Here is an 11,452-nt window from a genome sequence, read left to right as displayed (position 1 = left end):
CACAGAAGAAAAGAAAGTAATAAGGGTTTGGAACAATATGAGGGTGAGTAAATGATGATAAAACTTTCATTTCTGGGTGAACTATCCCTTCTAAAGCTTGGATATATGTGTGTTGCAATACATGCGTGTATCTAATTACATTATTAAGATTCAGAAAATGCCACATAACACAGTGGAATGGAGCATCTCATAAGCTGGTGGCCCTAGGGCCTATGGAATCAGTTTGTGGGCCTCTTTGGAGTAGAGTCAGACGCTCAGCTCACAATTCTAACAGGCCGAACTGGTTTTCTGCACTGTTTCTGCATTGAGGGTGGGCTCCATTAGCGTGACCAAAGGAAAGCAGAGCGAAGGGGCAAAGGGCTTTCTCTGTGAGTGGCTAGACAAGAGAGCAGCAGACTAGAGAGGAGCGTCATCCACAGACAGAAGAAGACCAGATCAAAGAAATGCAGGGGCAACCTGCGTGACAGACATTGTATTAAAGCAACGTGGGCAGTTTGAAAGAAGGTGAAGAAAAAAACTAAACCTGGTCAAGGCAGGGTACATCAGGAACTTAGTCGGAGAATGTTTAACTTCCTTTTTTTATTTACATCAGGATCATGAGCGCATGAAATTTGTGTTCGAAACAGATTAGATAGGGAAGCAATGATATGATGGACAGTTTGATTATTTTACTGTGTAGCTTTGATTTTGCTGCAGGTGGAACTAAGAAGCTATTGGCTTGAAAATAACCAACACATTTTACACTTAAATTTCCATGCCGGTAATAATCTCAAACCCATACTGCATATGTAAAAAGTGGTAAAATTGGTTTTGGTTCACCCAGAATTTTAAATTCTCTAATCATTTATTCACCCTCATGCCATCCCAAATGTAAATGACTTCCTTTCTTCTGCTGAACACAAACAAATATTTTAAGAAGAATATTTCAGCTCTGTAGGTCCATACAATGCAAGTGTATGGGTGACAACATTTTGAAGCTCCAAAAATCACATAAAGTCAGCATAAAAGTAATCCATATGACTCCAGTGGTTAAATCCATATCTTCAGAAGCCATATGATAGGTGTGGGTGAGAGACAGATCAATACTGCAGTCCATTTTTACTATAAATTCTCTTCCCTGCCCAGTAGATGGTTATACCAAGGATAAAATTATACAATTTACTGATAAATGGGCTTAATCAAATCAAAGGCAGTACTACATAGATGTTTTTCAAAAACAAGAAATCAAGTGGTAATTGGAGGGCAAAATATAAAACATAGTTAACACTATAAATATAATGAAACATGGCATGTGAGACCTAAACTACTCTGATAAAAGTATTTAAGTCTGGAGACACCTGTGAGACATACATCGGAGAGGTGTGCAGTCAGGAATTTAAATATGTGTAGAGGAATTTGTATAATACCACCAGGAAGCAGCGGGTGAGGCATTGGAGAGTGGCTGGGCGAGGAGTGAGCTGGCAGACGGGGAGGAGTCTCTGCAGACAGTTGGAGGGCTTAAGCCTGGCGGACAGGGACTTGTCAAATGCAGCTGTTGTGGACACTGATTGATAGAGTTTATATTCCAGTCCGAACCTGAAACAGCTCACGCAGCGCCAAGTAAATGGGTGTGTCGTCTTTTGAAACAACAAAATTAACAACATGATTTGAGACATCTATAGATAGTCAACTGACAAAAAGGAACATAGTATCATAAAAACAAAACAATTTGTCTTGGAAAGCATTCTAATTATATGACTATGCAAAAGCAACAGAAAGATTCATGTGGGTGGGGTGGGGGCTAGGAGATTGGCTGAATTTCAGAAATTGTCTAATATTAATTTTTCCAAATGTTTTTCCAAAATTATGCTTTAATCTGTGATTTCATCATGTATGCTCAGATTCTTAGCCATCTTTAGAAATATGGACTGGCCCATACAATATACACATATCCCACACACTAACCACATGACAACTAACTGATAAACAACAAATAGCTTTTTACTATTACAAATATAAGTTATATCTGATATATTTAAAGAACTTTGGTTCACCTGCTACCAAATAAGCATATGTGTGGCCCTTGACCTTAGGGTAACAAATATGCCAGTCAACTCATCAAAACATGTGGTTGTTTGCATCTATGTCCCCGGTGGGTTATAAAACATCTACGAGGGAGAGGTCCAGAAAATTCCTTCTAGCAAACAACACTTCAAACCCACTTTCCACTTTGAAGTTTGATTGAATCATATCCTGTTAGGTTGCACCTCCTTCTCTTCCAAAAGGCTTATGAGCTGACTGAAGCTCTCCTTCACTGCCTCCATGTTGTTTGTTGTGCTGCCTGCAAGAACCCATCTCTTCCCTTGTCCCAGGGGCTGCAATTCCAAGTACTTCTGTATCTGGGGGGGGAGGGGGGGGGGGACGACAAAACTCATTCAATTATGGCTGATCTCTAAAAATGGCACCAACATTTTGGTTTGTCTATCAAAAACTGCCTCCATTAAATTATTTTGCAGATATCAGGTTTTATTTTGGCGAGAAGTCAGGAGGCTTCATTAAAAAAAAAAAAAACAGTTACTATTTGCACTAGGTGTAAATAGCATCTGCCACACAGGGCAGCTATTTGCACTCCAATAGTCTGTTGGAAACAGAAATAGAAGACAAACTGCACCCCCTGTGTTGCTGCAGTGCCATGATGTGTAATGATGGTGTGGATATGCTTTCTTGTGTGGATAACCCGGGTTCTAATCTGCCTTTTGACCCACTTTTTCCCATCCTGTTTCCTGTCTCCACTCTTAATATTCCCATTAATGCTAGTTATAATAATATGAAAATGAAAATGAATATAAAGGTTGATTTCCTCACAGTGAATTGGTCACAGTGAAGGTTGGGAAGAGAAAGGTTTGATCCGGGTAAAATTAAACATTGTTTTACTATAGTAATATTGTAGTAACCATGTTTTTTTGGCAGAAGCTGTAGTTTTCATACAATTAACCACAGTATTACAACAGTAATATGGTGTTAATATAGTCACCATGTTTATTTTTTGTGGTTACTATGACTACAAAATACCATGGTGATACATTTATATTTATATAGTGCATTAATTCACTTAGCACTGTGCTCTACTTAATGATTGCATTGCATCATTTTATTTCTGTATTAGTTTTCTATTTTATTCATGTTAATAATTTTTACTTTTTTAAATTTATTTTATTACTTTTTATTCTTATTTCTTGTTCTTAATTGGTTTAAACATTTATTTTATATTGTATATTGTATTTTCTTTATCATTTTTATGTAAAGCACTTAGAATTTCCTTTGTGTATGAAATGTGCTATATAAATAAACTTGCCTTGATACTATGGTTACTGTAGTAATCCAAGGTTAATTTTGGTAAGGGAATGTATGGGTTAGGTTTAAGGGTAGGGGTTGGTGTAGGGTGTCTGTGGGATTCTAAATAAACACAATAAACACACTGCGGTGATACTGTTCTTTATATTTGTATTTAATTAGTGGTGCAAATAGCATCTAACACTATTTGCACTTAGTACTTTTTGTTACTTTTTACACTTAGTATAAACAGCATATACAGTATCTGCTGCCTTAAAAAAAGCTTTGTGAAGTATCTGAAACATGCATATTTGAAAAAAAAATAACTGAAAAATTAAAAAGCTACAGTAAATATAAAAGTTGTATATACCATATTATACAATGAAAAAGTGGTAACCTGTAACAGTTGTTACATCAAGGATCAATTTCTACTTAATCTAACCTATAAAAATGAATTTTGTTGGTGTAACCTAATTTGTCATGTAAATGAAGACACATTAAATACATTTTTTGAATTGAATAAAACCAGTTAATTTAGATGTTACCACACAAAGCATATTTTTTAGATTACCTCACAAAAACATGGTTTACAATGTAAGGGGTCGATCAGTCCAAACACATTATTGTGCAAAAAAAGCTAGACGAAGTGCAACCAACAGAACTAAACGCAGGTGTATTAAGAGATCGTTTTTAAAAGTCAAAAGTTTTAAAGAAAAGTTTTTGACTTGACACAGCATATAAAAAACACAACGCTTATTCCGAGATGCTGAAAAAGCAATGAGATGCAGTGAACAGTAAAAGATGTCTATATATCTAATGTTTACATAGAAAAGCAACTAAAAAACAGGGTTAGACTGGTGCAAATACATATTCAGTGTAAACACCCCAAAACACAACAATAACTCAGTCTCCCTTTTTCTAAATAAAAATGACCTATATCATTTTCATCTACTTCTAAAAGGTAAAAAGGTTGGTATCTACTCATTAGATTATTTAATACAAACTTTCCTCACAGAACAGCAGAGATGTGTTAGTGTCTGGGAGCTGTAACATGAGGCCCATGTGCAGCAAGGAAACTATGCAGATTTAGTTAATATCTACTTGCCATAATCAAAACTGTTAGTAACAGCTGATTAAGAGGTTCATATGTCAAAGCTTTGCACGCTGTGCATGAGTATACTTTTATGTCAGCACTTCATTATACAATGAGCAGATCAGAACCATCTGTTAAATTTACATTTAAATTCAATTTGAGGAATTTAATAATCTTCTGTTCAAAAGACACAACAAAGTTGTAAGGTATAGCAGTGTTTTGTTTTTGTTTGTTTTTTCAATTTTGCATCAGTAATGATGAAAACTATACATTTGGAAAAACACTGGTAACAGTATCTCTAAAATGTCTTGCAAGTGAGCAATATTACAGTTTCAGCTACACTTTCTTACTCTATCATCAGAGCTGCATACTAGTTAATCTCTGCCTTTATCCAGAGAACTCTTATGCAGAGAACAAAGTAACTCAGGCAACAAGTAGGAAAAAATAGCATTTCAGTTGATTCAGCATTGAGCATTTGAAGTTGACCCTATTAGATATGGGATAACATGGGATATGAGATTGAAACCATGGCATTCACACAGACATTTACACACAGAGATATTCATCATCGTCCATCATTTACCTTCCTCAAAACAAAAGAGATACCGAATCGGATGTCCCTAACCAAATGAGATAACCTGCAAAGTGTTTATAGATAAGAGCAGAGACAAGGAACTACAGTTCACAGGCCAGATAAAGTCGGACCAGAGGATGTGTTGCAACTATGTCTATCATTTCAAAATCTGCAACCATTATTGACACTCGCTGATAATCATATCATAACCTGAAATATTTTCTGAAATCAAACAAAATCATTCAACACAATTAGTCTTTCAGTCAAACTACTGTTATTGAATCATAAAGGGTTCTATTAAATGAAATTCTATTCAGTAATGGACAAAGATTTGAAAGTTATTTTAAAATGATTTGTAGAGATTACAGTCACAAAGAGCAATTCCAAGCCTGAGCACAACCAGAAAAATGTAGATTCACTATAGAAATTTCCATTACTTTTTCTGTAAGATTTTATAAATTTTTATGACTTCAGGCCTGGAAATTACAATTTTCTAAATTCCCTGATATTTCGATGTTTTCTGTCACTGTGGGAGCCCTGATCATACTAAATAAAGAATCCTGAATTAAGGAATTATTTTTATTTTTATTTATTTTTTGTGCGGTGTAGTGCATGCCATGCTGGGATTTATTAGTGTCTGCTGTTTCCATGTCGGCCAACTTCACTGAGTCAGAAGATTGTGTCTCGTCTTTCCTCTAGCAGTCTTCAGGAGGCATTGAGTTGTGCCTCGATCATAGTGTAACAGGAGTTTAATGACAGATTAAGTCACTGCAGCGGGTGTTAGCCCTGAGGCCTGACCGACCCAAACAAATCCGTCTTGGTAAAAGGAGCTGCCCCAGGCCTCCACTGACACAGCCTGCCTGCTGCTTTGCCAGTCCGTCCGTCTGTCTGAGGCAGGCCCCCTTCTGGAGAATACAAGGTTTGCACTGCTTGCGTTGAAAACCTCTATGGCGCACCATTAAGGTCACTTAAACAGGGTGTAATGGAAGCAGATTTTTGTCTTTCTCATAAACAAGAAACATTAACCCATGTATTTGTTCGTTTGTGCTAGCACATTTTGTGTTCCCGGTCAAAAATGACCAGCTGACTAACATTGTTAAAAAATTTGCTGACAAATAAGAACTGTTTTGTTCTCATAATTTGCACATTTGTTATACAACAGTTATATTCAGAGTTGGTAAAAAGATTAAAAAAAAGATGATAGCCATGTGTTATATATAGTTGGAAAGGTCTCAATTAGTAAAATGCAATGAGCAGATTTGTTACACTCAGACGCCAAACTGCAGTGAGTATTAGTGTATGAAATTTCTACTGACACACATAAATGTAATGAACAGAAGTGTCTTTTTGTCACGTTTTTCCTTATTACTTCCTGAAACATACATATTACTTAGACAATGACATATGGTAACTTATAGCAAACTATCCCGATTCAAACGAGCACAAACACAACATAATTTGATGAGTAGATCTTGAAATATTCCTCAAAGAATGTACATGGAAAGACTATGCACCAAAGGATGTTGTGTGTGTTTGTGTGTATGTGTATGTTAGTGTGTGTGTGTGTGTGTGTGTGTGTGTGTGTGAGTGTGTGCATGCATATGTCCAAGGACTTTGTGTGTGCAAACACACATCCACATATGTCCTCATCTAAAGGATTGGGATGCTCCTAAACACTTAATATGTCTGTATTTTGTGGTCTAATCCATTCATTTCCTATAGACTGGGAACACCACAGGTGTAACAAAGTAAAATAAAACCAATAAAATGTTATGAAAATTATTTTTGGTTTTGTGTGTTCAGAATTCAGATGCCCTGTGTGAACAAAGCCATAAAATTGTATTCCAACTGAATGAAATAAACTACAGTTTAAAAAAAAAAAAAAGTTTATCAGTCAGTTTTGACTGTAACACAATATAAGGGTTAAGACAGGATTGCATGTTTGTTGGAAGTTGCGTGACTGTGTGGACACGGTAAGCCCTGTAGAATAGTGGCAGACGGCTGCTGGGCTGCCCACTGGTTCATGCAGTCTAGCCTTTAGGTCACTGGGACCAATGAGTGGCCTCACTGAGCAGAGAGAGCAGCTTATGTCTTGGAAAAGTCTTGTTTTAAAAAAATGAAAAAAAAAATGACTGTGATTCATGTGACATAAATATAGTGATATAGTATATAGTCTGATATAGTAATTAAATATTAGTGTCTTGGTAATGTGTCAAGGTGTAACCTCACAGACAACCCTGATGGATCTTTTTGGGTGTCTTTGTCCATTGAGGGTTTGAGGTGTGGAACTTACTGAAAGTATGGCATCTAATACTTTTCCATACACTCAAATTAAAAAAATGAATAATAATAATAATAATAAATAATAATAATAATAATAATAATAATAATAAACAATTCTTGTTGCACTATCTTGTCTAGTACTTTTCTAATTCCATTGAAACTTTGTAATGCAGCACTTTTCGTGTTACTGTCTCCTTGAATCGCTTATGTTGTATCCTTCCTTATTTTGTAAGTTGCTTTGTATAAAAGCGTCCACTAAATGAATAAATGTACATTTAAATGTAATAAAGGACAGGCAACAGCATGACTTGACCTGAGATGACCACCAGCAGTGAAGGCCACCACTGCAATTTTCATAATACATGAAAAAATTATCCATGATGATATACTGTAATTAAACAATATCACACGCGCAAGAGTACTGTTACTGAATATCAGCACAGCTGTATTAGGCTGTAGGCAAGAGGCCTGTGATATTGCTTTTATACAATGGTCCTATAATTTTTTCTATTATTGAGAAACTTCGAGTGAAGTAGATTAATATTGAGTAGTTATTTTTGTCTATTTTGTTTTGAAAGAAAAACCATAAAATTATAAACACGTTTTGCTGTCAAAATGCTAATTTGTCATGAGTCTGAGGGTGGTAGTTTTAGAAAAGGCAATACTAGTTTGATGACTGCATAGGGGAGCGAGTGTGTCCTGCTGCTTTTTGGCCTGCCGAGATCACTATTACATTTGATGGTTTAAAGAGAAAGGCTGCAAAAGTCAGTAGGGTTTGAGGAATATCTGTCCTCACAAATGTTATTTCATTCTTGTCGGGAAACACAGATAAGGACTTGTCACTCTTTTAAAGAAAAACAACACTGTTATCAGTATAAATTATTTAAAGGTGATGTAATTCTTTCTGATGTTAAAATACTTTCTTCTATCCATGCTTAATATTCAGAGACAACTGTAAGAGTAAGCCATTTGTAGGTTGATTTCCCCAAAAAGTGTAAACACTGTGGGTCTGTGACTCTATCAAAATATTCCTCTGTTTATTTGAGCACACTGACCAGTAGATTGAACGTTACTATAACGACTTTTTTGCAAACTGAGTTTTATGTGCCAGTATCTATGTTTTGCTGCAGTTTCCTGGTGAAATGAACACTAGAGGTGCTACAACAAATTATTTATCGCTCTATTACTCACACCCTGTTATGTTATTATATCAAAACACTTTTATTCTAATGCATCACTTGAAAAACGATACATCAATCGAAATCAAATATCTGAAGAAAAAGACATCAAATACGCCGTTTAACACATAAATTTTTCTTAATTGGGATTACCGCATTTACTGTTAATAGAGCATAAACCAGCATAAACACTTGTTGGGAGGGCGGAACCTTTTTAATGGGTCCGCCCGGATTCATTACAGTGACGGACACACCACACCAACGCTTCCCTGTCTGTGATAAAATGATGGAGAAAAGACCTCTTAATGCTATTATTTGATGTAAAAAAACAAGCCCAGATGGGACTTATAATAGAAATCAAGTATTTTCAGTGCATTTTAATTACCACTGAATCATGGCAAGTCTTAACTATCACTCCACTTTCCCGTGGAGTTCAAAGCGGTGCTGGACGCTGCCGTTGACGCTCTGACGTGAATCATGAATGCAGCTTCACGATTGTTCTAACAAAGTGGATAGTCACAGTCTACCGTTAGATTAATATTGTGGAGGATGAGAGTTTAAGAGACTTAATGCCCATTGCAATGAATGCTAAACCCATGGGGACTAAAGCCATCTTTACACAGCAAAGGTGGCACAGAAGCTGCATCTGAAGTGGCAATTAGATGTATTTTCACAGAGCAGGAATAAATGCATTTACACAGCAGTTGCAAATACATAAATAATGTTGAGATTAATAATTTAAATGTAAAACTATGAATATAGAAATATGAAATGAATGAAAATGTCAATAAGTCAAACTCCCAATTAGTCTTTGAACAGGTGATATTTTAGTGCATTTCTATCTTTAAATTTTGGGAGACTTTGTTTGGAAAATATTAATAAAGCATTATATTGATACATATTGTATTGTTTTCTTTTGTTTTCTTTCCTAAAATGGAAATAAATGCATTTTGACAGGAAAATAAGTAGCTATATATGGTTTCAAATTTCAGCATTTTCAAAATTTTTAAAAAATGTAATCGACTGACAGCCCTAGTTGCGCATCACCTCTGCCTTTCAGAGCACGTGCATAGCACAGAGGCTAATTATTGTCCGATTAACATGTAAACATACTGGATAAACCCAAGCCACAATCACATTATCTACTGTTGGTCTGTTAGTCCGACTTCGGAAGAATTGGACTGGTTCAATTTCATTTGAACTACAGCATTTACATGACAATTTAAAAAGACATCTTATTGTTTTAGTCCAACTGAAATACAATTTATTAAGTGCATATAAACACCATGAATGGCTCAACCTACGGCGTGAATTTGGGGCAGAGCTATCTGTTTGTTCAACCAATGTTAAACCTCATTCACACTGGGCTCTGATCCAGGGATGTCGGCGGGATCAATGCTGGGGAGCCTTCTGTGTGAATGCAAGCTGGTGCCGGAATGCCCATAAATTTGATCCCAGGATCAGACCCTAGTAACATTGCCGGGGTCAATCCCGGGACGTGTCTGTGTGAACAAAAGCAGAGCCAGTACCGTCAAGGGTGTGTGTCGTAGTGATGACGTATTTATCATGCGAAGGAGAACGTTTGTGTGCAGAATAGAGATTCAACAGTTTCACGGTGTACCACGGTTTAAAAAACATACAGCTATCATGAACCGTTGCCATTTATTTTTCGTTCACGGCATTGTGTGACTTGACTCAGGATTTTTTTCTGATTTCTTTCTTTTAAATATACAAGTAAAGAAATTAACGTTTACATTGTAAATATTAGTTAAATAAAAACAATTGGCTACATTTACAGCTTCATCAACTGATGTGATAAAATAAATTCATTTTTCATTCAGAGCGCAGTACACCGAAAGTTGGAATTTTATTTCCCCCTCATATATGGTGCAGTTGAAGTCCGCGATATAGAAATACATTGGGTATTTAAAAATAATAATGATGGTTGCCCAGTTTGTAAATTGTGATGGAAAAAAAGGTGCCATCTCATGCAGGGAACACTCCAAACCTGGAGAGGGAGCGCTGTGGCTTTGTTGTGTATTCAGTGTCAAGTATCAAAATGACTGCTATATGACAATGTTAATAAATTACTTTTATTGACATAATATTTTAGTTTATCTTCTATTTATTTTAATTAGATCAGATACAGTTGTTATAGGGGGATTTACACTGCAATATGGTCATGTTACAATGTGTCCCGTACCTGTCACCGTAGGCAGGGCACATTCAACATTTCACTTTCCTTTTTTCCAGGCAGATGGCGAAAAAAGTACACGCTGTATTCATGCTTGCAACCTTATGACAGGCCAACTGTTTGTTCATACATTTATTTTCTTAACCCTACAATGGGCAAGAACATATCGATACAGAAAATTTATTTATTGCTATTTTCCAACACATTAGATTCAAAATGATTCATTTCTGTTTTTCTCCAAAAATAGCTTTTATCTTCAATTTTACAGCTTGTAGAAATCATGATCGAAAAGATGACATTTGCCTCGATACTTCTCAATGCTTAATCGCAGCGCAACCATTAGCATTCAGTGTGTATATTACTAATACGTTTTATTTGTAAAGTTTAAAAAGTGCTTAAAGGAGCAATATGTTACACTGACATCAAGCGATTAAAATGGGTATTGCAGTCAAAATTCAAAATATTGGAGAAAGTAGTCTCCCCAGCCCCTCCTCCCCAGCCTCAAAGCTCACGCGGGTTGCCAGGTTTAGGACACGCAACAGGAACGAGCAAACTGACAATGGCAAGCTTACACTGTAAGCTGATCAGCTAATGTATACGTTTGCAATGTTTTTATTGTTTGCAAATTATAAACCAGCTCATGTGGATTTTTTTATAACTCTGTTAATGTTAGCTAGATGTATTGCTGGCCTCCATGGCTGCAGTGCGCTGTGTTTGCCCGCTAACTTCTGGCAATCCAGGGTGTCGAAATACTATTGGGAAATGGACAGTGGGTGGGATCACACAGGCCAAAAAACAAACAGAATTTCTGGCCCGGA

General features: G+C 36.2%; 1 protein-coding gene across 2 annotated transcripts in view; it reads right to left on the bottom strand.

The window, feature by feature from the left end:
- Positions 1-329: 329 nt before the first annotated feature.
- Positions 330-11,452, bottom strand: part of LOC127429904 (ADP-ribosylation factor-like protein 15) — a 224,428-nt gene continuing 213,305 nt past the window's right edge. For both annotated transcript variants that reach the window (XM_051679265.1, XM_051679271.1), the window contains exon 5: positions 330-2,378. In XM_051679265.1, coding sequence (XP_051535225.1) covers positions 2,226-2,378 — 153 coding nt within the window. In that variant the 3' untranslated portion in view covers positions 330-2,225. The remainder of the gene's footprint in view (positions 2,379-11,452) is intronic.

The sequence above is a fragment of the Myxocyprinus asiaticus genome, chromosome 3 (assembly GCF_019703515.2).
Source record: "Myxocyprinus asiaticus isolate MX2 ecotype Aquarium Trade chromosome 3, UBuf_Myxa_2, whole genome shotgun sequence".
In the NCBI taxonomy this organism is placed as follows: domain Eukaryota; kingdom Metazoa; phylum Chordata; class Actinopteri; order Cypriniformes; family Catostomidae; genus Myxocyprinus; species Myxocyprinus asiaticus.
This window is presented reverse-complemented; position numbering and strand designations above follow the sequence as displayed.